At 46.7% G+C, this 27,928-nt stretch overlaps 3 protein-coding genes across 8 annotated transcripts in view; all 3 read right to left on the reverse strand.

Annotated features, from left to right (window-relative positions):
• The window catches only part of LOC144057489 (uncharacterized), a 41,809-nt gene extending 41,300 nt beyond the window's left edge, over window positions 1–509 (reverse strand). For all 5 annotated transcript variants that reach the window (XR_013295268.1, XR_013295265.1, XR_013295264.1 and 2 more), the window contains exon 1: window positions 120–509. Coding sequence is in view for 1 of the 5 variants with exons in the window: in XM_077575120.1 (XP_077431246.1) it covers window positions 120–244 (125 nt within the window). In the remaining 4 variants the exon portion in view is untranslated. The remainder of the gene's footprint in view (window positions 1–119) is intronic.
• Window positions 510–2,616: 2,107 nt separating this feature from the next.
• paqr6 (progestin and adipoQ receptor family member VI) lies at window positions 2,617–13,684 on the reverse strand. Of its 2 annotated transcripts, none has more exons than XM_077575118.1 (8): window positions 13,340–13,684; window positions 9,372–9,628; window positions 8,597–8,724; window positions 7,480–7,685; window positions 5,446–5,572; window positions 5,071–5,167; window positions 4,523–4,667; window positions 2,617–3,700 (listed from the first exon to the last, which is right to left on the reverse strand). In XM_077575118.1, exons 1-8 carry the CDS (start codon window positions 13,383–13,385, stop codon window positions 3,450–3,452), a joined length of 1,257 nt encoding a protein of 418 aa, XP_077431244.1. In that variant the 5' UTR covers window positions 13,386–13,684; the 3' UTR covers window positions 2,617–3,449. The 2 variants fall into 2 exon arrangements, with proteins under 2 accessions (XP_077431244.1, XP_077431245.1); XM_077575119.1 differs by lacking the exon at window positions 13,340–13,684 and adding an exon at window positions 12,059–12,544 and having other exon boundaries at window positions 2,618–3,700.
• A 381-nt stretch (window positions 13,685–14,065) lies between these two features.
• On the reverse strand, window positions 14,066–27,821 carry smg5 (SMG5 nonsense mediated mRNA decay factor). The gene is made up of 22 exons (XM_077575808.1): window positions 27,375–27,821; window positions 26,688–26,786; window positions 26,179–26,302; window positions 25,288–25,444; window positions 24,958–25,047; window positions 24,280–24,369; window positions 23,901–23,979; window positions 23,691–23,816; window positions 22,903–22,971; window positions 22,507–22,766; window positions 21,569–21,706; window positions 20,507–21,352; window positions 20,214–20,377; window positions 20,064–20,139; window positions 19,686–19,861; window positions 19,340–19,498; window positions 18,238–18,297; window positions 17,963–18,122; window positions 17,458–17,548; window positions 17,000–17,074; window positions 16,767–16,902; window positions 14,066–15,642 (listed from the first exon to the last, which is right to left on the reverse strand). Exons 1-22 carry the CDS (start codon window positions 27,437–27,439, stop codon window positions 15,559–15,561), a joined length of 3,324 nt encoding a protein of 1,107 aa, XP_077431934.1. The 5' UTR covers window positions 27,440–27,821; the 3' UTR covers window positions 14,066–15,558.
• Between the last annotated feature and the right edge of the window lie 107 nt (window positions 27,822–27,928).

Genomic DNA, 27,928 nt, shown 5'->3' on the forward strand with positions numbered 1-27,928 from the left:
CGTTAGCTGACGTTAGCTGACGTTAGCTGCTAATGTGCGTTTGACTTGCACTTGTTGTTAGCTGGCCAAATGTTGAATTCTTGTGCGTGCGCGTGTTTGTTGGGTTTTGTTCGACTGACCTGCTTGAGATCAAGTGCGCCAGTGGCTTGAGACGCACGACGATGGAGGACGTCCAAAGTCTTGCTGGGTCACCTGATTTGGTCACAAGAACGTTTGCGAAGATGCCAAGCTTGTTAGCCGCCATTTGCACGACGTCATCTTATTGGAAGTGCTCATTGATCTATTTTTGCACACTTTGCAGTCACATTGTGGTCGGCGGGCCATACAGGGATCCAACTTTTTTTTCTCTCTCAGGCGTCCATCTTGCGCATGACCATTAACATGACGTCACACTCCCGGACGTATAGCCATGCAAACTGTCCATGGCCTTTTATAAAACTTTAGACATTTTATTTTCCAATAAATGTTGTTCAAGGATCTGGAAAATGCATTTTTGGTTTCTCTGAAGTCTTGCAGGATTTCCGTGAACATATATGAATCGTTTGATGATGATTATGACGTGTTCAAATTACGGCTTTTCACAATTTGCGTTTATTTGGAGGGATGAAATGAGTTTTGAGGTTTCGTTCTCCTTTTTTGGTGTACTCGTCTGCCCCCTGTTGGTCCGGCGTAAAATACTGCATCCTTCCCCCAAACATGAAAGGACAATTTGAATTTTATTTATTTTATTTTTTTTAAAGAAGCTTTGTTTATTGCACAAATCTAGTGGATCAATGACACAACATACAAAGTACAAACAAGTATTTATTTATAATTGCTCTTTCTGAGCGTATAAAAACATTAAAAAGCACCCATATATTTTTTTGCTGGTTCTTTCCAGTCAACTCATCCCACAGTATTAATATTCGTATTTACGACAAAGGAGGTAAGAGTCATACAGTCAGGAATATTGGCACTAAATGGAACCACCCATTACACATGGGGAATAATAATAATGATAAACAGTGTGTGTGGAATATATAAATATAGCAAATATTATGACAAAGTGGACTTTTCTGGAGACTTTTGGGATTTTAGACTTCAATTTTGCTTCAATAAATTTTCATTTTTCACCCAGCAGGTGGACCAAAGAGCACATAAAAAAAAAAAAAATGTTTTTTAAACATCAGAGTGTTAGCAAAACACATTTCAGAAGAATATTGCCGCTGTAACAGGAAAAAGAACAACAAGATGTTTGAACGTGAAACATTTTACGCTGAAACATTTCACGTTTTGATGTCATAAATTTCAGATGACGACGCGACATCAACTTTCACATCCGCATTCGGCAACATAAAAACAGACCACTGGCGGAATCTTTTTGGGCTCATACAAATTCAAGTCATTTTCTATAGAACTGCACTGCTCTTCAATAAAAATAAAAAATAAAAATATATATATGGCCCAGTTTTTAAAAAGATGACACATTTAGCTAATAATGACTCTGGCAGTTACTTGAACCGGAAGGCTTTGATTGGTTGTTTGCTTTGCCAGATGCAAAGATGCAAAATGTGTTAGAATGTCAACTTTACCACGTTATAAAGTGAAAGTGATCACGTTCTTCTTTAGTTTGTGCCGTAGCAGCAGTAAGTTTACTTTCATACGTGATGAAATGCATGCATTCTTCTTCTCATTTAGTTTGAAGTGAAAATCTTCACACGCCGTCAGCGCGACATGTGCCAGCGCCGCCGCAAGTCCTCAAGTCACGTGCGTTTCGCCTTCTCGCAAAATGTTCCTTAAGTGCTTCAACCAGAGGCGTCAGGACCCTTCGCAAACAATCACAAGCGGTGATGACCTCCGACCTCAAGCGAAACGCTCACCACCGTCAACTCCATCTTTTTTCCAACTGACGTCACACGTTCAAAGTTTGAAGGCGCAAAAGGTTACCTGACTTTAAGTCCCAAAAATGTTTGCGGCGCTTCCTGCTCAATAAAAAAAAGCTTCCGTCTTTTCCCGCCACACTTTTCCGAGCCCTTCGACATCGCTCGAAAAATATTTGTATAATATTTTCAAGAAGAAAAAAAAAATCACTTTTTACAGACTTCATTTTTTTAACTTAACATTTTACAAAAAATAAAATAAAAATTAAGACTATGATGGGTCAACATCTTAGAAAATGAATTAAAATATTTTTAATTTGAGGGAAAATGATATTTCTTTGTTTCAAGTTTTCTTGCAAAAAAAAAAGCCAAGACAATAAAAAGGATAAACATTTCACTCACTAGTTTCACTGTCATTTTGCCAAATTAGAAAAAGACAAAAATGAAAATATTTGAATTAATGACAAAAAAAAAAAGAGAGTGTAAATCTTTTGAAAATCTGAGGCCAAAATTCCGCGTGCATTTTTCATAGTAGGAAATGTGAAATTCTAATCCAGTTTTCAAAAGTTCTTTTCCAGTTAGAAGCTACAAGTTGTTTGGTCAAAAACTTTTGGCCAAAGAGGAAATCCATTTTCTAATGACGTCAACGTGCTGGCGGTGAACGCAAACTCACAAAAGTCACGACAACCCAAATTTCACCACTGCCATGTGGAAAATTACGCACACACAAAAAACAACAACAACACCCCCCCCCCCCCACACACACACACACACACAACTTGTTTCACCAGTCGATCAATCAAAATTGGGTAGAAATGGAACAGGAAGTCGGCCATTTTGGAGAAATAAATTCCAAGAGCTCGTACTTGGACAAAGTCCTTGGAGGAAATTGGACCGATCGGAAAGAGAAAAACCAAAGTGGACATTTTGTGAAATTCTACAGCGTTACGTCATTGACTGATGTTAAATTACGATTCCTAAGAAGAGAAACTTTAAGATGAAACTCAGTTGGCGTACAAGCTGGAAATGGAGCAATCAAGGAAAATCACTGGCACCACCTAGTGGCCGCAGAGATGACTTGCAGCTCCCACATACCAGACAGCAAGCAGCAGGATTTTCTGTTGCGCGTTACGAGCAAGCGTCAGATATGAAAAAGATCGTCATTAAGGTTTGGCATGATTTGAGTTAGCAGATGTGAAAGCATGTAGCGATGACGCTAATGTACGTCCAAACGGACCCACAATCAAAGCCACCAGTGCAAAATGGCAACTCTCACAAGGAGCTGCTGCAGGTCGCAACACATTTCAATGGCCAACCTGGATTTCATGCACGAGTCATTTGAGTTATAAGATCGCAATTCGGCAAAGAAGGCATCATCGCAAAAAAACGAGTGTGGATGCGGGAAAAAAAGGCACGTCGGGATGCTAAAAATCACAAGCCGGTCACTTTTTTTTTTCTTTAAGGCACCAGCGCCTACTGGTGGCCACAAAGTGTACTGACCAGTTAGCACGCAAGCACTTTCTGGAAGGCGTTCTTGTTTTGTAAACGTTGTTTCCCGCCACCAGGCGGCACCTCATCCGCTTAACACACTCACTGGTCCTTGTCGTTGCCGGGCGCCGGTTGCCGCGGCGACCGTCTGAGCAGCGGCACGCTGAAGAGGGCGATGACGCCCAAGTTGAGGGCCAGGCCCAGCGCCAGCACGCCGGCCGTGGCGGGCAGGGAGGGTGCCGTCCCCGCCGCCTCCAGACGCGCCCGTCGCGACCTCATGTCGCACAACACCGCCTCCAACTGGAAGTGCGTCGCCACTACCGCGCACACGTGGAACAGCTGGTGGCTGTGGCCTGCGCGCACACACGCAAACAATGAATAATAATCATCAAAGTGTTATGAGTATGTTACATGAATTGGTGTCAGACTTTTTAATAAAAAAAAAATTATATTGGCACGCACAGCAATTTAAGAAAAATATCTTAAATATAGAAAAATATTTGAAGAATCAAGTCATCGTTTGGAGCCATTTTTTACTTAAAATGGTCCAAATCCTTTGATTTTCAGCATATCAACAGTAATTGTTGACTGATTTCTGTCGTCCTCCATGAAAGAAGACTGATTGTGTTTTCATCAAAATAAGACGTTTGCAAACACCGGTTTCTGCTTTGACCTTTTTATTTCATCACTATATGAATACAAAGTACAAAATAAACACCAATCACTGGTTAATGAACAGTAATTGGGGGGGGGGGGGGGCTTTGGGAGTACATTTGAAGGCAAAATTTAAATGAATCGATTGATTAATCAATTCTACAACGATTTTGTAGTAACAGCACTCGAACATATATTCAGTTGGACTTGAAGGCAAAGCCAAAGCAACGCCACCATCTACTGGCGTGTCTTTGCCATTACAGTTAGGAAAAATATCTTTGACAAATAAATCCGTCGGTGGCAGTGAACGAGGAAATGATGCAGCACGAATTCCAGCAGCGCTCCACCTTATGGCGCAAGGCGGTACTACTTGGACTTGCCCGCATACGGTCAACAAATACATGAAAAAGGCTGGCGTGAAAATGGGCCATCCAGCCCAAGACACGATTGGCTGGCGCAGCGTTGGCCTCGACCGTGTTAACAAAATGGGAAATATTCAAAAGTCCTGACGTGTGACGTACCAAAGTAGTCGAAGCGTCCTGGCGCCAACCTCTCGGGCAGGTGCGAGGTGAACAGGAAGCAGGTGAGAAAGGCCAAGGTCAACTGGTAGAAGTGGCTGAGCAGAGCCTCGCTCGGGCTGCAGCGCCCCCCGCAGCACAGGAGGAGCTACGACACACACGTCAACAAGCGCATCAAGGAGGCAACACCAAAACCAGAAGAGCGAAGACCTCCGCCAAGGCCAAACTATCAATTTGAATATGACAAGTTGGCGGCAGAGTAGCAGAAATAGTGGCCGCTTGTCAACAACTGTCAAAAAAATTAAAACACACACATTTGTACCCATGTGACAACTCTCGTGGATGTGTGCCTTTGAGGGGCGTGACTGACATCAGAAGCTGGACTCTGATTGGTCCATTAGTTGGCGTGGGAGCGTCTGAGTGCCAGTTGTGGCCTACAGCAGCAATTTGCCAGTGCTGTCACTTGGTTTTTGTGCGTTTGTCTTGTTCACTAAACGGCAACTGCGTAGACAAAGTGAAGAATCAAGAAAGAACGTAGAGAAGATGCAAACCCTGTAGAAGACGGGCAAGCTGTCAAAGATGAAGGGCACCACGAAGGCGACGGTGCGCAACACTTTGCTTCTCTGGGGGAAGGCGACCTCCACAAAGCTGCCCAGGGAACAAACAAGATACACGCACATTCAGCCTTTTGATTTGTCACACACACAAAAGTGCTTTTAGCAGCATGTTCCTGCTTCCACTAGCAATGTAGCCGCATGTCGCTACATTTAGCTTCATTCATTTATTTGGCTCCATTTTTAGAAAAAGCAACAGCCTAGAAGAGAATACTTGACAAATACGAATCTCCGCTGATTCCAGTGGAGCAAAAAAAAGAAGAAAGAAAGCAAAATGGAAGGCGCTTTGGCACGAGGTGTTTTGTTTCTGACCGTGAGTAGCAGGACAGGCTGGTGCACAACAAGCTGTTGCCCACGGCGATGGGCACAAAGTGCCGATGCAGCCAACCGTTCAGCCAGCCGTCGGGCATCACGTAGCAGCCGTAGCAGATGGCGCTGCCTGGCGAAGGAAAAAGGGACAATCTCATCTGGCAATACCGCTTGCGGCCCATAAGGGGCGCCGCTGAGCCCCTGATTAATCCCAACCCCGTCCATGCATGCATGCGCGCCATTTTCAATGGAAATCATTTTCTGGATTGTAACGCCTAAAACTGCTTTCTTACCATGACTTCAAAAGGGGAATTCGCACAAATGATCGATTTTTGGGGGGTATTTTACAACTCCACATAAAGACGGCTTCTTCTCTTTGGACGAGTGCTGACGAATGACATTCAACACAACAAAACAAACAAAATGGCTGCTTTCACAAACTCAGCTTTGACTGAGTTTCTTACATGTTTAGTAACACTAAAGAAGATCATCTTGAAGACACACATTTGAAAAGACATATTTCAATATTTTGGATTTCATGAGAGCCTCCGGTTGTATTTTTGTTTGAGAGTAGAAAGACGCGCAAACACACACACTCTAAAAACAAATGTACAAGTTTGAACACGCCAGCGAGGAGGCCGGCAGGTCGAGACGCCGGCCGGCATGTTGAGACGCCGGCCGGCATTCAAGACCAACCGGCAGACAAACAAACTGCTTCTTTGTCGACTGCAGGCAAAGACTTTGAGACATTCACAAGTTCAACATTTGCAACACACAAAGTGGTTGAAGGTTAGCGCACACGCCGTCGAACCCCACCGGCAGGTTCTTGCACTTTGGCTGACATTCAAAATGTGAATTGCTGCTAGATGTCAAAGCCAATCGAAAATGTGCATTATAAATATATAGAAACTCATTTGTTAAAATTAGGCCCTGACCAATGAATTGATTTGGCTGTTTGCTCTTTTCGAAAATAATTTACAGATGAAATGCTGACAAAATATTGCGTTGCTGACGACCGAGCACCGCGTTTGTCCACTAGATCGTTTGTGTTTCGGCCCAAAAGTTATTTTCTTGTGATTCTGGCGTGGCCAACATTTACAACACAAAGTCCGCTTTCCATCCAATTGTTTGGAATTTTTGAAGCAAATTGGCTGAAAATGCGCAAAATTCATTTCCATCTGTTGTTCTGTTGCGAATATTGAGAGACGACTCCGCCGCTGTAGGTGGCGCTATACACCATAGAGATGTGAGCCACCACTCATTTTAAAGAAGAAGACCAGGAAGCGACTGCGCCGTGCGACGACGTCGTAGGAGTTTGCTTTTGAAATTCTTGATCAACCGCAGCTTTTCTTTGCTGTTTTACATCCAACATTAATATTCGCTTTTTTAATTACTTCCAAACAGATTTCCGTTTGGTCGCCCACCTAAATATACCTTACTTTATCGTCCAATTATTACTCCTACAAACATACGTGTGACGTCATAACGTGCGACGCGTATCCGGTCTCGCCAGCGTTTATTGGCAAAACCGCTTTCCATCGGCAAAATGCGCATTTTCCTTTTTTCAAAATCCACACCCTCCAAGCATAAAAAGGTTTTGGCCAATTTTGGGCTCTTTTTCAAATTCCTGTCGTTTTATTTCATATCCAAATAAAAACCCGACTGGTGGCAGACGATGGTGTTACGCCAGAATGACTTTTACAGACAAACATACGCAACAAGTGAAGATGATAAATAGAACAATTTCAACATTTGCCCGATTTCGCGTGCACTTGTGGATCATTTGCTCCATTTTGGAGGATTTTTTTTGGTTTTGAATGAGTGTTGTTCTGGAGAAATGAATTTCTCTGCCTGCCAAATATCAGAATTGGCCTGTAAAAATGGATACGGGTCAGTCGGGCCCTTCTGGGTGGTGTCAGGTCGGCGATGCAAACGCAAGCGGCTTGAAAAAGGCGGCGGTTTGCTTTGGAAAGCGGACGAAGTGCCTGAATGAAGACAGACGGACGAGCCGGAGTTGCGACGTGTGAGCTCACCCACCCAGGCTGTAGAGGCTGATGGCGGCGTAGTCGAAGAAGTAGCAGATGTGGCGCCACTGGGACGACATGGCGCTGAAGGTGTGCGCGCAGCACGAGGTGAACGGGTACACGCACGCCAGCAACATGTACGCCAGCAGGGGCCACGTGTAGCTGTCGCTCGCCAGGTTGGCGCTGGAGCACAGCGACGCCAACCTCCACACAAAGTACCTGACGCGCACACGCACACACACACCTTTACAGTTAACCCTCAATATGCGCCGCCAAGTCATTCGTAATATTGCACATTTTTAAGCAAGTCTTTTTTTCCGAGTTACTTTCACGCCATCGGTGTAGTACCACATTGTGCCATAACATGGGGGCAGTACTGAGCTCTACTGAAGGACATTTAGCATCATTAAAAGCAAGAAGAAGAGCCTTTAGCAGAGTATAACATTTTGTTGTTCTTTTAGAAGAAATTATATTGGAAAGATTTTGTTTTTGTTTGACGAAATGCAAAAAGCAAAGCAAATGTGTTTTGGACAACATGTCACATATATAAATGTCAATTTATGGCATTTAAGCCATCTTATTTGGCGTTCTTTAACAAACTCAGGCTTTATATTTTGTCAATTAGATATTGTATAAAAAAAAAAAAAAGCGATGACTATTTCTGCTTGTGTTGAGTATGACATATTGTTATAATAAACACGTATTTTTAGTTATCCGTGTTTGTTTGATGTTCATGTGTTGAAAGGTACTTATTTGACGTACCTGATCTTTGATTGCGAATTGAAATTTTTGAATGAAGTTGTTTTTTTAAACACTGCAGAGAGAATATTAGCCTGCGAATATTGTTGTCCGCTCGCTTTGTAGGCGTTGCTGCTCCGAGTGCGTTCAAAGTAAAAAGCGCAAGTAAGTGAGGACCAATGCTGGCATCGCAATACATGAAAGTCCTCAAGTGACTTCCAATAAAGTTCCTTGACACCAAAATGCCACAAGATGGCGCCAACGTCATCACAAACGCAGAGCCGTATGTCGAGAGAGTTTGGCCAACTGGGTTTCTCCATTTGATGGATTTCGACCTCTCGCAGGCAATAAGCAGATGTCGTACCGCACACCAGTTTGGAAAACGCACGCACCAGGTAGGCAGGAAGTGCGTCCAGATGTTGACGGTCTCGTTGTTGATGTGGAAGCTGCTGAGCACGCAGTCCAGCGCCGAGCTGCGCGGGTGCCGGTAGCCGGACAGGATGCCGTCCTCGCGGAACACCTGAGGAGCAAACACCGCGGTCATCATGATGCATCAGATGAAGTACACAAAAAAAGCCCCGCCCACCTTTCCAGAATAAAAAAATTAAATTAAATTTGCATCTCATTTGGGTGAATAGAACTCGTACAAGTTAATGAATTTGACCCCAAATGGCTACTGCAATTCAAAACGGCCGTTGATCCAATTCTGCCAATAGCCGACGACAGGCTGCCCAAAAACATCAACAAATGTGCAGAGAAAAACTCATCTGTTCCAAAAAAAATCTGCCTTTTGTTATTTGATGTGGTTTGACCTCACGGACTGGCGGCTGATTTCAAACAAAAATATATTTCCCAGATGCATTTCAGTGGGCGGATTTTTGCTATTTGTGGCAGAATAGGAAGTGAGTGGAGAGCGAAACTCCGCCCACTGCTTTCTATTGGATTGTCAGGCACCTAAACTTGTTGGAGCTCGCCATCTACAGGAATCTGCTTGTCATTACAGTTGAATTTCCCGGGCCAGACTCTCTTCCCGGTCCACCCTAAAATTTGCCCTCACTCAAATACTGAAAAATGAAAATGGAGCAGGTGAGAAAAGTGTTGCGATGCTAGGAAGTGGATTTTGGCGGCAAACGTCGAAGAATGGCGCGTGAACGACGTTTGGCTCACCTTGGGCACCTGATGGGCATCAAAGAGCGGCGGCAGTTTGACGCCGAGCACGGCGGCGGGCAATCCGACGACAACGCCGCCCCGCTGGCACACCTGGCCGAGACGGGCGCGGCCCCGGCGGCAGATGAGCAACCAGACGGGGTAGTCGGACGCGGGCGCCGCGGCGACGTCCGGGCGGGCGGGGGCCTCCCACCGCAGCAAGCAGCGCCCCCAGCCGCCTCCCACGCCGGGGCCCGGCCCCCGCCACGCGGGGAACACTGCAACAAGGGGACAAGTCGCCGTTAGCCGCTAGCATGAACATGCGAAGGCGTCTCGTTAACGTTGAATCATCTCACGCCCGAATCGAATCATTCATTTCACATACGAGAGCTCCGACGATGTGTACGTTCCAGATGCGAGTTGTTGATGCTTTACGCTAGCGTTTTCATTGCCGCCATCTTGTGGCATTTATTTGCAACCGGTGTCGGTCCGCAGGGCTGCAAATGAAGCTCAGTCCCGCCTTCTTAGCGCTCAAGGATCAATCATGAAAAGGACGATAGCGGGCGGCAAAATCCACTTTGCTTGCGGCTCGGCCAGCGAGCCTCTTGGGAGCCCCTCCCGGTCCAGGTTCCGGTCCTGACCTCTTTGTCGGTGACAAAGTCGTCTTTGTGCGGAGCCACAAGCCACCGCATTGATAAGCACACAAACAAAATGTCCGCCCGCCGGGGAGGAATTTGAATGACGGGAACGAAGACTCACTTTCAATTCAGCACTTTGGATGAAAATGCGGCTTAAAAGTGCAAAAAAGATTCACGACTGACTGGCAAGCTCGCAATGCAACAAAACAAAATCAACTCCACAGCACTGTAGAAAAATGCGAGACATGAAGAAAGGTCGCAAACATACACTTCAATTAAATCCATTTTTCCTCGAGATCTTTTTTCTTTGGTCTTTTTTTGGGGGGGTCAACTGAGCTTCATTAAGTATTGTATACGTTCTACACAAAAGCTTTTGGAAGTTGTACTTTATTGTTTTAGAAAAATGTAAGATTTTATACATGTGAGAAAAATGTGGAACAGTTCAGAGAGGAAAAGATCAGCCACAAGATCAACTTTGTGTCTTTGATGCTCCTTTTCCTCGAGTGAGAAAAGTGGGAGGCGTTTTGTGCTAATGTTGAGCCAAAGAAAAAGCGTCGCAAGAGGCGGCCGTGCGTGCGTTCGCGTGCGCTCGCGTGCGTTCGCGTGCGTTCGCGTGCGTTCGCATGCGTTACTTCCCCATTAGGGCCTCGCTCTGGCAAGTTTGCATAAAAGGTGTCCCCCCTCCTCCTCGTCCTCACCTGCACGGGCCCATGTTGACATTTCCAGGCATGAGAGTTGTGACATGTTACGCAAACGCAGACGAACCTTGTGCTCTTTTCAGAGACGAGCGACACAAAGGTCAGCTGACTCCGTCCTCGACTCATCTTGGGATCCACGCAACCAAGTTAAGGTTGTTGGCTTGCTTTTGTTTTTTCATGTAAAAGACGCAGAGAGTGGAAGTCACACTGCATCAGTACAATTATTATCAAAATAGTTAAGAGTTGAAAAAAGTACACTTTTAAGACTAAAACACACGATTGACGTTTGTGTGTGCATTCATGAAACAAAAATGACATGAATCGTGATTGCATCACCGGTGCAGCTGTTCGAAAATCACTACAAGAATGCGCAACAAGAGGACAGTCGAAAACGTGCAACGTAAAAAAGACATAAATAAAAAGCTCAATGTTCCAAAACTCAATCGTCACCAAAAGGATGTGCACGTCACTCCACGTGTCTACTTCAACTTTAGATAATATGACAACAATCGCCCACCCCAGTAGTTTGGATTTTATGAACATGAAGTGACTTGAAGCTTTTTGTGTAAAGTCAGCGTCTACGGAGAGGAAAATGCTTAAACGTCCATCAAATCCCAAATAGGATATTTTCAACGGTTTAAATTGGCATAAGAAAGATGCCCAACTCAATTTTGGATTGCAGTTTTCAGACATGAAAGTTTTAACAAAACTAATGAATCTCACCAGTGCAACATTTTGAACTGTGAGCAACTGGAGCATTAAATGTTGATCTCATGTTTTACTAAAACAGCAAGTGCGAAAAAGAAGACTCAACTAGTTCTAAAACCGTGACTCTTAAGTGTGGTAATGGCTCAGTACCACGAGATGTTAGCATAAATGAATACATTACTGAATTCAAGACAGTCAAAATGTACATTTAAAAGAGCAAATCAGACATTTGAATAAAACTTGCCATGCAACATATTATTTCAAGTTTTAGTTTTTAGAAATGCTTGGCCTGTGTATTTTTGGACTCAATGTTAATGTTGTCTATTCGGGTGGTCCAGTGTGAGAACTAGAAAATTAGTTTGGAGTTGGAATTTGATGTAAAAAGTTGGGAGTGCTCGAAGAATGTTGGGAGTTGAAATGAATTCAATTCAATTTGGCACGTGAGTCCTGATCCTTCCCACGACGCTACTTAACTCAATTTCACGGACTTTCCCACGCAGGCCAACTCAACTGCTTGTCTGGACGATTTTCCACGAAGGAAAACGCAGAGGACAAACTAAAAACGTCCTCTACTGAGCACAAGAGCGAGCGGAGCTAAGCCAGCATCCTTCGTCATTTGTGTCCACGCACGACCACTTCCGCGTCCGCTTCCGCGTCCACTCACCGCGACTGTCGGCGGCCATCAGCGTGACGGCTGCCCACGCAACAACCAACTCGAAGGCGTCTTCGCAAAGCCGCTCGCTCGTCTTCTTCTCGCTTCTGGCGATTGGAAATGTCGCGTCTCGTCACTTCGTCTCCGGTCGCCCCCCTCCCGCCTCATTGCCTCGTCGGCCAATGGGAAGCGCGCCCCACGCACACGTGACGCACACTAGGCGGGACGCAGCTCAGGCGGCGGCTACAACAACACGGGCCACGTGCGTGCGCGCGCACGCGGCTACTCGCGCAAAAGAGGAGACATGCGCGTGCACGCCTTCCTGGAATTCCACAACATTGCGTTGCCTTGGTATGTGGGCGGTGACGTCACGGCTACTGAGCGGGGTAGGGACCGAAAAAGCGCGTACAAATGTGAGCAATACCTCACGTTAAAAAAACAAACACAAACAAATCTTCTTTTATAACCGCCTAGCTCATCATCATTGGACGATGGAGAGTAACAAACCTAATAGACGAATGAATGCTGCAATTAATTATGCTCTCGCAGAATTACTCACCGTTTCCTTGTTGAAAATGAGCAGCGAAGGAGTTTCGTGCATTTTTATCCGGTAAAGATGTTTGTGCCCCCCCCCCCCCCCCCCCTAAAACGAGACGAAAGATTTTCATCCGTTGCCTTGATTGGTCAAAACAAAATGTGCAAAGATGCAGCCTCATCCAATCAGCTGGAAGTATTGTACAGCAAGCCCCGCCTTTCCCGAACGGGTCTGCCTAGTGAAGCAGAAGATTGATCATGTGGAAAAACTCCCTCGAGTCAATCACAATTATCAATGTGGCTGGCGAAGTTACTTTGTCGCTTAAGGGGAGCTCAGCTCCTGACCAGGTAAGATAAATGCAACTGGTGCTTTACATTTTATTGCAATTTTATGCCAACATTCATGAAAGAGAAGAATGCCGTTAATTTTGTTGTTAAAATAGTTGCTAAAGTGTTTTAACAAATGCACTCAATTCAAAAAATGAACAAAATATGTTTTAAATTGTAGGGGAGCTGAGATTCAATTGAGGGTTGGTCGAACACCCCAAAAAATGGGCTAGTCCAGTCAGCGTTCTCTGCTTTCAAACCATGGCGGTGGCCTGGGTTCGAGCCCCAAGAATATGTCCTATACGTGCATCCAAATAAGTGGCCGCAAGATGGCGCCCTAGCACTCCTTTTTTGTTTTCATTTGATAGGGTTTGACACATTTTGTCAACAAGTGTGGTCCACGAAAGGAAATGGAATCAAAACAAAACTCACACATGAACTCCAGTGAGGCCAGCAAGGACTTCTGCGTGGACGACATCTTTCGGCGTCTTGTGACAATATGTGACCCCCCCGTAAAAAGTTACTTCAAGTCATTGGGAAGTCTTCATCCGAGCGAGGTGCAAGTTTGTCCAACACCAACACTCGCCTGGTCTGCGCAAATGAAAGGAGCAGAAAGCGGTGCCAGGCTCCGACCCAGCTGGCGCGCCTGTCACGATTGGCTGCCACCCACGGCCAAGGCCTGGCGCGCGCCCGCGCGCGCGCGCCAGGCCCAGAGCAGTGAGAGGACAAGAGAAAAGATGCGCCACAGAGGTTCAGGCTTGCCTTCTTGTTTTCCGAGAGGCGGAAGAAAGCTGGGCCGTCCTGCAAAAAAAAAAAAAAAAGGCAACACATAAACTGGAAAAACTCCTAAAATCGAGTTTATTTCAAGGCAACACTTCACAAACGCGCGCTTTATTGCATTTTTATTGCACACAGATACTGTTTACGCCGGGTGTATACATTTCAGGTTTGGGTATTTTCAATTTTAAAAGATATTTATCACCACGTTGTAAAAAAACAAAAACAACCTAAATAACGCAACTGCGTCACAGCAAAATGTGAAGCCAAAAGTTGGATTTTATGGTGCATCACGCCGCCTTGTGGTCAGCGTGAAAACAACTTCAGGCAACCAAGTTGAGATTTGTCGAACTTGTAAATGAAGAAAAGAAGTCCACTGGAAAGCTTTCAATGATGTTTGTTTTTATTGTTGAATGCATGTTGCACACACAGATGCCGTTTGTCAATTTGTGTATGATCGGACACAAATGGAGACATTTCCAACTTCTCTCGGCGCTTACACAACACACATTCCTGTCGTTTTTCTTGGTGATTAAGTGACACCTTGATAAATTAAACTGGCTCTCCCTTAGACATTCTTGCATCAAAAAAGGTCATTAACACCAATGGATCGTTTGGGTCCAAAATAAAACCCAAATGAGCTTGATCGCAGGGTTGTTGTTTCTCAAGAGCACAAACACACACGACTCCAAAAGCAAAACAACAAAAATGGGGGCCATCGGGTGTAATTGAGGATGAACCGAAATTGTACAACAGGTCAACTCAACCTGACCTTTGTGAAATTCATTTGTCAATTACTGAAAATACAAAGTCTGACTTTTAACAGAAATCAACAAAGAAAAAGAAAAAGTTTTTTATTGAGAAAAAAAAAAAGATTTGCAAGTAAAAAGCTCAACTGTAAGCTTTGCGTCGACTTCCTGTTTGAAGCCTCGTGGCGTTCATCAATCGTTTGGTGTCGTCCGTCTTGGTCTCACCAAGTCAAATTCCACCAATTTGACTTTTATTGGTCCTTTCATAATTATTATTATTATTATTATTTTTCCCATCGGGCTTCTTGTTGCTGAACAGCAAGTTGAGCAAATACAGAATGACGTTCAAAAGTTTGGGGTTAAGTTGACCTGAAGACATTATCGTGCATTTTTAGTTTCATCCGGAAATTCCCACCCAAAGTCAAAGAAACCCACAGACGTTTTGTCGCTAGCCACAAAAAGTAACAAAACAAAACAAAAAAAAAAGACGAGAGAAATGTACCTGTTAAACAAACAACCCTTCTAAGCGCTCGTTCTCTTTTTGGGCGCCTCCCCCGGGCCACGGCAGCCCGACGCCGGCTGCTTTTTGCGGCTGGGTTGCTTGCGCTTTTCTCTCTCTGGATTGGAAAGACGCTCGTCGCTCGTCCTGCCAAAAACAACGTGAGGGAAACCACCGGCACCCAAACGACTTCGATTCAAGTCTGCGTGTGTGCGTGCGTATGTGTGTGTGTGTGTGTGTGCATCCCGCTCCCAGCTGCGATGAAAGCGGAGTGCCAGCGTTGCCAGCCAGCGAGCCACTTTAGTTTGGCTTCTCGCCACTCTCGCCATCCAAGGAAGCACCGCCAGGGGCGGAGCCGGCGCCCTCTTCGGAAGGCGTTTGGCCGTCTTCCCCTTGGGGGTTTTCAACTCCCTTCATACTGTAAGCTTCAACTCTTTCCATCCGTCCGGATTCATGTTGAGATTTGTTTTGGAGACGCAGATACACACAGAGCAAAAGGAGTGGCAGAAAGAGAGAGAGAGAGAGAGCGAGCGAGCGAGAGGAAGAAAGTAAGAGAGAAAGAGAGAGAGTGAGGGAGCGAGTGTTGTGATCGATCCGACATCAGCGGCGTTTTGCGTGCTCCGCCTTCAGCCCATCTCCTTCCACTGCCGGTAGAAGTCGGCGATGTTCTTCAGCTCCATTCCCGCTGAGCTCGCTGCCTGCACGGCAGACTGCAAACATGACAAAGAAACAAAATGCATGCCGAGTCGTTTGGAGCAAAGGAAGGCGAGCGTTCGAGGAAAGGATTTCACACACACAGAATCGAGTGCGAAGTCAAACATTAGACTCTTTCCATCACAAAAAAAGTTTGTTTCTATTGTTTGGTCATCAGCAGTACAACATGGCTTGGCTTCACGCAAATCACCTCTTTTAACTCTTTGACTGCCAGACGTTTTCAGAAAAAGGATGCCGTCAGTGCCAGCCGATTTAAGCATTTTGACTGATCTTTCAAGGTCCACAGAAAACTATGTGTTTGGACTATGGAAACACACATACTACCAAATGAAAGATTGGACTCTCATCTTTCATCAGACAAAAAAAGTTTGTTTCTACCTTATTCCGTTTTTCAGTAATCAACAATAGAAAATGGTTACTTTCACCTCTGTTTTGAAACAAACGTCTTTTAACGTCTTTGGCACTCCTCCATAGGATTTTACTAAACGTTATTTAACGTTTTTGGCAGTCAAAGAGTTAAAAGAAAATAAACACACACAGAAAACAAGCTTTTTGTGAAAACATGTACGGCAACCGGGACTTTTAAGCAAATTTTTTTTTAACAGTGCATTTCTTCTATTAAAAAATAAGAAATGAATAATGGCTACAACTATAATAAAATGCGATTTTAGTGACAAAATAATGAATTTTCAAAACAATCACCAGGGTAAGAATTTCATAATTGATAATTATATTGAACTATTTGCACACTTTACTATATAGTACTAGTATTTCGTCGGTGTGTGATATATACGTACATTACGTTATGGCGTCAAATGTTAAATTGAAATCCTCTTTTCTTTCTTTTTTGACACTCTTTGCTTGACATGACAAACACTTTGATGATGCTTGAAAACGGATTTCCTAAGATCCGCCACGTTCTCATCGGTCTGCATTGATTTGGTAAGCGTAGCGAGTTCATCCAAAACAAATACAATGCTGCCATCTACTGGCCATAGTCAGCATCGTCCCATCTAAAAGATCAAACCGTCTAAGCCTTTTCTCCGAACTACTCCTTCAGATTGCCATTGACGGCAATTGCTGTCGAGGGCGATCGAGTTGGGCTTTTGCGGCGCCTGACCTTCATGGCTGCGGAGCGGCCGCATAGCTCGTCGAGCGGATGTCCGGTGAGAAGAGTGACCATTCCCGCCGTATCGTCGTCGATGCTCTGGGAGACGGTCAGCTGGCGGCAACTGTCCACCATCTTGTGCAGATGCCTGACAGACAGAGAAAGGGGTGCGTTCACTCACTTTCATTATGTGCGTTTCAACATTGACCCCCCCAACATTTTAAAATAATAAGAAGAAGACATACCAGGCATCGAGGTCCTGACGCTTTAGCTGATCCCTTTCAAAACTTCGGCCCGACTCCTTCTGGCAGCGAATGTACCTGCAACATCAACAAGTTATTAATTAGGACACCAAGTCAAGTGGCAGAGTTTGAGCAAGTCGCCCAAATTGGCCGCTTCCAGTCAAAATGGTCGACCTCCTGGTCACTTTCAGCCGCGGGTCCTTGAGACTTTTTCCTGTTCTGTGAAACTATTTTTGTCCTCATTTCCCAGCAAGTGCTACCGAGTCACTTTTGGACGTCAATGGAAGGCGTTTGAGAGCCCCAAAATCAAAGACACTTTTCAGGCTTGTTGAGGCCCCCGAAAAGGTAAAAACATTTGTAGGAAGCCAGCCGGTAACTCCAAATAGGGCGAAAAAAATAAAAAATAAAATCCTGCCAAAAATAAGTAATCACCTGGCGCTGGAAATCCTCAACCATCGTACCTGTTGCCTTTTCGAAACTCCGACTCCAGGAAGCGAATGCCGTCTCGAGCACCGGCATTTTCCTTCTTCAGGTGGTCCAGTCCGTCGATCACTGTAAGATCCAAAGTGTCACATGACCTTCATATTAATAAAACATTACCTAATGCAGTGCACATATTTTATTATTTTTTTTAAATCTTTTGGGTACATTTAATTTTGATCTATAAAATCTGCGCAGTATGACATTTCAGAAAGAATTTCCACCTTTAATTCATAAATATTAGCACACATATGACATATTATTGCTGCTATTATGAAGACGAGAAAAAAACAAGGGCAGATTTGGAATTAGCACCAAAAATTCATCTCAAAAAGTTTTCAGTCTTTGCTATATTTAAAAAAAAAAAGAAAGAAAAAGGAAAAGAAAAAATGTGACCAGTACTGAACTACATCGTTGTTCAAGTCACATCTCACACAAAACCATACAAATTCCCTCCCATTTGAAGTATGCATGTGCGGAACCGACCTGTTCTGGGGATGATGACGATGAAGCAGCCGCTGGCCGCCAGATGTCGGATGAGGCCCAGATGCTGGCAGAGGGCGGCGGCGTCGGGCACCAGGTAGGGCGACATGGACGACTGCGCCTTGGGATGCTGAAGGCTGCCTTCCAGCTGCGACACCTCCAACTGGCACCGCGCACGCACGCACACACGCACACGCGCACACACACACACACACACACACACACACACTTGTGGCAGGAACGCCAGGAAAGAGGACAAAGCGTTGTGGTGGTCAAACCTGAAGTCGAAGCTGAGCCATGTCCCGCATCAGGCGATTTCTGCGCGCTTCCTCTTCAGCCTGCAACAACACAAGAAAAGAAAAAAGCCAGTTAAAGGGACATGTTGGGAAGTTTTCACTACTTTGGAATATTCTAACACTTGTGCCTTGAGTGGATTTTGCTACGTTGTTAGTGGCTTTGTAAATTTGAGATAAAAACAAAAAAATCATTCACAAGTTTTTTCACAAATTTTTAAGCTAACATCCCTTTATTTTGATTAAGATAACAACATAGATTTTACAAGTTAAACAAACACAATATATTAACGGCCAGTTAACGTAACGTAAGTTATTTGATTCAGTGTCACTAACCCGAGTAAATTAATTGATAGTATTATGCTGAATTCACACCCAAATAAAACTGGGGGGAAGCATTGGCGGCGCGTTGGCATTGTAGTCAATGTACTTTGCGTGATTCGGAACAAAAGTGCGTTTGGCGGCGCTGGGACGCGGCGCGGCGCAGCCAAATCCGCAGTCGTCACAAAAATCCGCACACTGGCATGTTGGCCAAAGTTGAAAAACGCAAACCTTTTTGGGCTTCCCGTATCGGCGACGTCACACACGGCGTCCACGCCGAGCGCAACAACACGGCCAACCGGGACCGAATGCTGAGCAAGGACGTAGCATGCAAGTGCTGGCAAGCGCATTGACTTGCTGTTGAAGTGCACCGAGGAAGCGGCAGCGTTTATCATCCTGGACAAAATTATTTAGCGCAACTGCCCGATTGCCATCACGGACCTCAAAAACCTCTCGCGGCTGGAGACAAAATAGTGTCCCAGCTGAAAAGAAGTAGAAGTAGTCGGCGCTGCTCTCTTTTTGTTGACTCGCTAAAGTGCACAGTCAAATCGCTCCCAAAAACTTGACATGGTCAAACGGTAGCGAAGGAAGCGTTTGGCTTTTGGTGTGAATGTAGCATTAGGCTAACACGAATATATTATGGAGCTATTGTCGTTTGAAAGGACAAAGGCAAAATGCACACGCCCTCTTCCACAAGAGGAAACAAAGTGGACACAAACGTCCAGCATTTGCAGATTTGCCGTTTGGGGCCTCGACGGCTTCTCACCATCCGGAACTGGGCCTTGGCCTGCTGCAGCAGGTCGTCGGCTTGCGATTGGCTGACGCTGGTGAAGATGCCCGCCTCCGGGTTGAAGTGCAGCACGTTGCCCTGGAGACTGGTGAGGAAGTGGCCAAAACTGCGGATGCAACACACGCGCACCACACACTGAGGAGGAAGAGGAAACGCACACACAAAAACAGCAAGCAGACTTTTATGAAACACGCTGCTTTGCGTGGGAGACATTTCAACAGAACGTTTGAAGCCGAGCGACGTCTGTGCACATCGCCAACGCTTCACTTTCTATTCACGTTGAACATTTTCTTATTTTGCTTCACGCGTCGTGCGCGTGTACCTCCTGTAGCGGGCTGAGGGAGGCGCTGCGACGGGCAAAGTCGAGGTGGCGGTAGGCGACGGCGAGGGCGGGCAGGTGCCTCAGCGCCACGTCCTCGGGCAGCAGCAGCGTCTGGAGCAGGCCGGGACGCTCGCACTCGCCCAGCAGATGCGTCACGTCCGGGTTCAAGTCGGCCTCTGCCAAGCACAATCATCAGTCCATGCGGTGTTCACATCGAGATCGCAATTTGACGGCCTTTTTGGGGTGTGGAACCGATTCATTGCATTTCCATTCATTTCAATTGGAAATGTGACCTGGACTTACGAACGTTTCAAGTCACAAACTTGGATTCGGAAAAGGGCCAAGGCGAGCAGCATGTTGCGGCGGGCGGCGACTCACCGGCTTCAAGCATCTTGCTTCCATCTGGCAGCAGGTTGAGGAGCACCGACAGGCGGTTCCAAAGACTCTGAGAACTCTGCGGAGCGACGACAGGGGAGTGGGTGCGGTTTCGCGCTAGCTTGGGCTGGGAGAAAATGGCGCCACGCTCACCTGCGCACACATGAGGATGATGTCGGTGTTGGTCCTGAGCCAGTCGATGAACACCTTCACCACCTGGATCAAGCCCTGATTGGTCAGAATCTCCATCTTCTCCAGGAGCGTCTTCTCGCTGTGCACCGACGGGGCGCCGTGCTGGCTCCCTTCCGAGTCCGAGTCTGCGGCAGAAGATGGATCCATCATTTCCTTGGTCGGGTTAACCGTGCACAGGATATATGGCCACTAGGGGGCCCGCTGTTAAACGCTCAGACTCAAGTTGTTGTTGCAAAAATCAAAGGGGGCGTTACCGTTTTCATTGGTCCCATTGGGGGCGCTCTGGTTGACATCGCAGGGTGATTGACAGGCAGTGGCGGGATTCTCGCCCGAGGGGGCGGAGTCGTCGGCGGGAGGGGCCTCGGCCGAGGCGGCTTGAGGCCTGAGCAGCATGTTGCTGAAGGTGGGCGCCAGGCGGAAGCAGCGCTTGGCCTGGAAGAGCTGCGAGGACATGGCCTGCAGGTTGCTGCTGATGCTGGCGTCACTGGCCCCCGGGGGCCCGTTGGCGACGGGGGGCGTTTGGGCACCGTCCCCCTTGGCGTCCTCCTCGTCGCCGTCCCGTCTCTCCCGGGTCTGAGCCTGGTGGCGCTCGCAGGTTTCCGTTTCTCCCATGTCCTCCAGGTCCGAGCGGGACTCCTGACTGTTCATGTCCGAGTCCGTCTCCACGTCGAAAGCCGTGCCGCCTTCCTCCTCCTCCTCCTCCTCCTCCTCCTCCTCCTCCTCGGAGCCGCTCGCCCAGCTTCCTTCCTTCATCTCCTTCCGGCGGGCGGCCGGATCGGGAGGCGCGGCGGGCGAGGGGCAACCGGCGGAAGCGGGTCGTTCTCTCGCCGCGGGGGCCTCGTCGTCCTCGTCTTCGTCCTCTTCGCTCTCAAAGCCCTCGCTCAGGTCGCTCTCGTCCTCGCCGCCGCGGTCTTTGCGGCGTCTGCGCATGCGTGACAGGCGGGCGTACTTCTTCTTCTGCTGCTTCTGTTTGTCCTGCTCTGACTTGTGCTCTTCTTTCACGCCGTCCTTCTTCACGCCGGCGTCCTCTTCATCCTCCTCATCCTCTCGCTCCAGGGAGCCGTTCTGCAGAGGACGCTCGCCCGGTCCGTCCGCGTCGTCTAGATGAAGCAAAAGACACCGATGATATGACTTTTGTCACAGAAGATTCACAGGCTTGTATCTGAGACGTTCTTTCCTCCAGCGAGGTCAGGAGAGGTCATGCTGCACACTGCGACCAAACTTATATAAAGTCAACAGCAGCGGCAAGCGCCGCGTTGATGTTCTCACAATGAAAGTGAAGTTGCACTTGCGTGAACTGGCATAACGACGCTCACCTGCGGCGTCCGTGTTGAGTGGCGGCACTTGGCTCTCCGCCTCCTCCAATTCCGCCTGCAGCCGAATGTTGACGTGGTTGACCAGATGGGAGAAGAGAGCCAGCGTGAACGCGATGGACGCGCTGTACTGCTTGGAGCCTGCAACATACGCAGCGACAGTAATCATGCGTTGGGCACTATTCACAGACTCAGCGATTTATTTTTTTTTTTAAATAAAAATCCCTGGCTAATGGGCAAGTTGGATGAGGAAATAGCGCTCCAGTTGATCCGTGGCGCACCTGCTATATCGCATTCTTCGGCTGAATTTTCTCCCCCACGGTTTACTTATTGTATGGCTCTTGCATGTGTGAAAGGAGAGCCATTTCCATTTATTGATCACCAGGTGTACAAAAAAAAAAAAGACTTAGCTCGCTGCTGTCAGCCACAGCTCACACCTGATGTAACCATCAGATGCCACCCCACCAGGTCCCGCCTCTTAAAGTCACATGCATGTACACGAATGCAACAGTACATGCAGTATTTTATTAACGCATTTTACACTTGCAATTTGTTTTGTGTTTAAATACAATTACATTGCGTTTAAAAACAGTATTTGAATAGTTTCAGTTTCATAAAAGTATTCATTGCAAGTTTTATAATACCTCGCAGGGGGCTGCAACTAACCATTGCTTTAATAATAGATGAGTAAGATTTAAAAAAAACTTGAGTCATTTTAGTCTCATTATTAAAAAACAGGACCTTATTTCAAATTGACAGTTCAGAAAAGGCACAAACCAACAGATTAGGATCCCGTTAACGGTTTGTTCCAGAAAATCAACTAAAATGTTGATGATATTGTTTTCCAAAGTAAGCGCTTCCCATTTAGCTCACCAAGTGCAGCTCTTTGAAATTTGCTGTGACAATTGAATTTCCCTGACGAGATTTTCATCAAGTCCCACCTCCTTTTTTCAGGCTGTGCACCACCATCAGGCACGTCACCACCATCTTGAACACCAGCGTGTCGGGCAGCACGGCACAAGAGCCGTCGGCGGCGGCGGCGGCGGCGTGCTGCTCCTCGTCCTCCTCGCTGAGGGAGTGGCCTGCGGCGGCGGCGGCGTTGTGGCCGTGCGGCGCCGCCACCGACGACAGGTAGAAGAGTACCAGGTTGAAGTCCTCCAGCACCGACTGGCACAGCGAGGTCAACTCCGACTCCATCAGGCTGGAAGGACACGCGGGGAAACTTTCATTTAGCAAACCGAGTCGGTATGACAACAGAGAATCCAAATAGAAAAATGATATTTCACACATTTGATGGGTTTTGACAGAAAATCAATCAAGCAGTCGTCAAGTCTCACCTGTTTTTGGGCTGCAGCAGACTCTGCAGGTACATGAAGCTCACCAAGAGACGCTTGATGTCTCTGGATCTGCAGGGAACGCAATTATGAGCAATAAAAAACATCACCTGCGTTTATACGTCATATTTGAGTTGCGCTGCTTGGGGAGATTGAAAGCAGCAAAGAGGCCGGATCCAGATGTTAACGATAACATTAAGTAGGGTTCCGTCCCATTTCGTTTGCAGACAATCGGCTTCCTGCTGCTGCTCGAGTGTCATGGGAGGTCACATTCTATCTTCAAGTCATTAGAAGCTTGTTAGTCCCCCGGCTAACACTTGACGGGAAGACGATTAAAAAATAAAAAACAAAAAAAACATGGCCATTAACTTGTTAATGCTTGACAAAGACTTAAGAAATGGCGGCAAGTTACGAATACGATCAAATGCATCCCTGACATTTTACTTGCTTGCATACAAATACACAGCGATATTGACTAGCTTTGCTTGTAGACCAAATCAATGGATTTTTTGCCATTAAACCTTTCTGGTCCCCTTCTTATATAGAGAAATAATAACGAAAATGTAAAAAAATTATAATCATTCAAAAAATAAACTGAAATTGTACATTTGAGTGAATGGGATCGTGAAACACACAAATGCAAAATGAGAACACTGGCAAGGAGCAGACGCTCATACTGAAATAAGAGGCCAGCATCGAATGTCTCCCGCTAGGTCACGCCCCTTAAAGGAACACATGAAAACTTGAATCGCAAATATTCCTGCCACATGGCGAGCGTCCTCGGTCCTCACCTCTGTCGAGACGGCGACAGCTTCTTCATCTCCTGCTTCTTCACTTGGTGGAACATCTTGGCCGCTTTGTCGAACAGGCGCTTCAGGTTGCCGTAAGCGCCTTCGAAGGGGCTCTCTGATTGGATGCTTTGGAGGCAGGGGCGGGCAATATGAGCGTTTCCGTCAAAACGCAAGGAGGACACGAGGACGGGCGTGTGGCGCGTCACTCACCAGCGTAGGTAGTAGTAGGTTGCTTCCACGTTATAGAACTTGCTTCCGGCCAGCGTCCCCAGCTGGTTGAAAGGCATTCCTGGGGGGGGAAACCGCGTCATCCTTCACCTCACAACTGGGCCAAATTTCACATTTGGGCTGCCCAACTATTACATTGATATTCAGGCCACTCATTTTCACAACACTACTTAAGTATTCAAGAATAGTCCTTCAAAAAATGTAAATAAATCTGCATATGTGCTGGTCGATGAAAAATGCACTTGAATCATCTCAAATTTTAGGAGCGTTTTGAAGCTCTACCACCCGGAAAACTTTTTTTTTTTTATCGTATTCAAAGCCTGAAGCAAATGGAGGACGCCTCAAGATAGCGCGCACTCACCAACATGCGGCATGACAGACAAGGCCTGGTGGTAGAACCTCTCGGCCAGATGCTCCGCCTCCACGCCGGCAAGCTCGTTCTGGTAGCGAGCTGGAGAGCAACAGCGACATCCACACTTATTTGCTTTCGGAAATAATGACGCCTCATTTAAATAACGCACATTACATATAATGACAAGTGAAAGTAAGACAAAAAAAGAATTATTAGGGAGAAATGACAAGAACGGAGGCAACATTTCATATTTTCATTTATCCAAGAGAGCGCTTATGTGCTGCTGCTGTTTTGGTTAGCAAAGGAGTTCAAACAACTACCAACCGTTTATTAACAGTTGCCTTGCCAAATTGGGGGGGTTAGTAAAAGAGATGGACGCAATTTGAGGAAATACAACAACAAAAATGGATTTTTCTCTGTCAGGCTGGCTATCAAGAAGCTCACCATTCTTCACATTTGGATTCATTTTTATTTCAATTCAACTCAATATTAACTTTGTTCAAAATTGGCTTTCAGTGTGAATGTGAAGGCTCGTGTATGTGCTTTACTGTGATTGTCCGGCAGCCATGCCAGTCTCTGCCCGGCCTCTCGCCCACAGCCAGAAACCCAATTGGGATCAGCGCCACGTGAGAAGCAAGGGCAAGACGGACGCACGGACGGATGTGGTTATTTGCCAACGGTACCCACCGAGATCGCCGAGGTAGACCAGGCATCGGTGGCAGGCCATCTGTGCCCACTCCATTTCCTTGGGGGAGGCCGACAGCGCTTTCTTGCGGCCTGCGGGCGACACGCAAACGTCAAGTCAGCCGGCAGGACTCGTTGCGATTAAAAGCGAGATCTGCATGCGGCTGTGACCCGGAAGGACTCAAACCGCATCACAACAAGTTTGTACTGTTGAATTTGCGCATGGACAGAAAACGCATTTTAAGCTTGGCAGGTCAATTGAGCTTGTGTACAGTAAACTTTTGGAAGCGGCTGCTCGGTGTCTAATGTTTGTGCCAGTTTGTTTGTGCTGACCGATGAGCGGGTCGGTGACGTGCGTCCAGTCGATGCAGTCCTGCAGCTCCAGCTGGTAGTGCGACTGCACGTAGAGCAGCAGGTGCTGGTAGAAGCCCACGCCGGCGATCAGGTGCGTGCGGTAGGCGCACTCCAGGACGCTGCGGCTGTGGATGTGCTGAGAAGACAAAAGCGCGCGTCACAAAGGCGTACACGGAGGGACAGAAGGATCATTGCGCTCTTGCCGTTCTCCATTTGCGCTTCTTGCACATTTTTGAGTGATTTTCATTTTATTTTTAGGACTTGTCAGTTTATAGGCGAGTTGACGGCATACAAAGTAATTGACAGCAAGAAGAGGCAGAGATGGACTCCAACTAAAGTCATGTAAGGAAATATATGCCTGCTAGTATTGCTGTATGTTCTGTTTGCATGTGCTGCTGCTCCGTGTGTGTTCAAGTAGCAGTTGTTTGAAGGTTTATGATGGCCTTAATATCTACGCTAAGTCCCATTTTGCTGCGGAAATATACCATGTTTAATTCCCTTTTGTCTTCTGTGTTAGTTTCACAGTAACCTTCAACTTGGGGTGACAAATAAAGCGCTCCAAGCAAGCACGCCGAGCCTCTTGTTTGGGTTGCTGTGCGAGAGGAAAAGGGAGAACGGATGCTAAGGAAGACTTTCAAAGTCGTCCTCGTACGTTCAAGTGTGCTTTATGGGAGCCATAAAATGATCAAAGTCATCGTTACTGGATCTGGAACGGGGTTATCCATTACAATTATATACACACACACTCGGTTACATTTAATAAACCCAATTTCATCTTGTAAATTCAAACGTTAGTAATGCAAGGGTATCAAGGTAGGTATCCTAATATAAACAAGTGGCGCGCGTGGGCGGCCATTGCACACACTTTACCTTCTTGTTGGTCTTGATGACCTGGATGACTTCGTAGTAAACTTTCCTCCACAGCAGCTCCTCCGCCTTGCGGCCGTAGTCCATGGGGTGCAGGAACATCAGTTTGACGCACAGCTCCCTCAGCCTGAGCGCAACAAGGAGAAACTTTCCATCAGGGCAGGAAGGACTGGTGAGGAAACCAAGTTTGCAAAACTTGTCACAGGCATGAAGTTAATAATGAAACCACGTGGACGCGGGGTCGCATGCAGCACATGCACGCATCCGCTACATTCATTGACAGGTGTCATTGTTGGCTTGGCAATGAAGTGCCGCATCTATGAGGGAAAATTCAACCCTCTGCACTGCAGTCTGTAGACTGATGCATGAGCGAGCATCTCCTGCTCTGGAGGAACTTTTCCACAAGTCTTCACGAACGGCACAAGAAGCGTCTTTCAATGCCCTTTGTGTAGTTTGACCGATTTCGTCAGTTCCTTATGAATGATGAAAGTCCGGTGTGGGGCACAACGTACTTGTTGCGCAGGCTGATGTTCTCGGGTTTGAAGACCTCCCTGTACGACGCCTTGCTGCCGATGATGACGTCCAGCTTGTGCACCGACTCCACCACCGCCCTGAGGAGAATCATTTTGCAGGAGGCGGGAAAAGGAAGATGTCATTTGCTCCGTTTCACACGAGGGACGATTTGTTAAAAAAAAAAAAATACAGCTGCAAATGGTGAGACATTTTAATACTCATATAGTACTTCAATTTTGTTTCCTTGAGAAAACCATGGAATGGTTACTAGATATTATAATTTATTGTCGTTTAATGCTTGTCCAAACAAATGTACCTTTTAGCTGCGCCAGGCATTTAAAATGATGTTCCATCAACACTGTCTTAGCATGAAGACGTTGGCCAGAAATTGGTGCATTTTCATCGGTTTTAACTTAGGAGTCCTAACTATTTTTTTGCCCCGGAAAAATGACACTTGCTTCACTGGCATGGTCTTTATAATCTGATGTGCCTGACAGAATGTTGGTGTGGAGTAACCCAACTGATGTTTGACATTGCGCACACATCAAGAAAGTGTTCGGGCCGCTTAACGAGGCGCGTGATTCGTAATCAATGCAACGAACAAAATGTCGTCCTTTTCAATTAGCTTCAAAACGAGCGCAACAACGTTTAATTATTAGCACATGTTAGCACGGCCTCATTGTTACCTGTACAAGCGCTTGATGAGAAGGACTTTCGCCTCCGGTTCGCTGTCCTGTCCAGGTCCGCTCATGTCCACTTTGGAGTCAGCGGCTGTTGGGTGGAAAACGCCCCGCTGGTCGCGCACTTGTGTCGGCTGCCCCGGGTTCGTTCGTCCCGCCTGCTCGCCGGTAGTGACAACCGTGTTGTTAGCCGGCTAGCTCGATTAGCCTCCGAGGTGTCTCGTTAGCTCGTCTCTCTCGCCGAATCGATTTGCTTTCCTGTCGCCCCCCTCACCTCTACCCATTCGTTCCGGGCAGCGGGTGAGAGGGGTGTCCCGCAACGTAGGCTCGTCCTGGTCAGCCGCGACGACCTGGCGTGCCTCTCGTGTCGAGCTCCATTCTGGCCAGAGCGACCAGGGCAGCCATTCTTCCCGAACAGGAAGGTTTCACTGCCTGCCTATCGCGAGATTCGGGAGAACGCGCGAGGATACGACGGCGGGTTGCCAGATACCAATGCTTTGAATCCGCAATAAAATACAGGGACCGGCGAGGGAACTTCACGGGGAAAGAGCCATTTCAAG

This window comes from Vanacampus margaritifer, chromosome 9, assembly GCF_051991255.1.
Source record: "Vanacampus margaritifer isolate UIUO_Vmar chromosome 9, RoL_Vmar_1.0, whole genome shotgun sequence".
In the NCBI taxonomy this organism is placed as follows: domain Eukaryota; kingdom Metazoa; phylum Chordata; class Actinopteri; order Syngnathiformes; family Syngnathidae; genus Vanacampus; species Vanacampus margaritifer.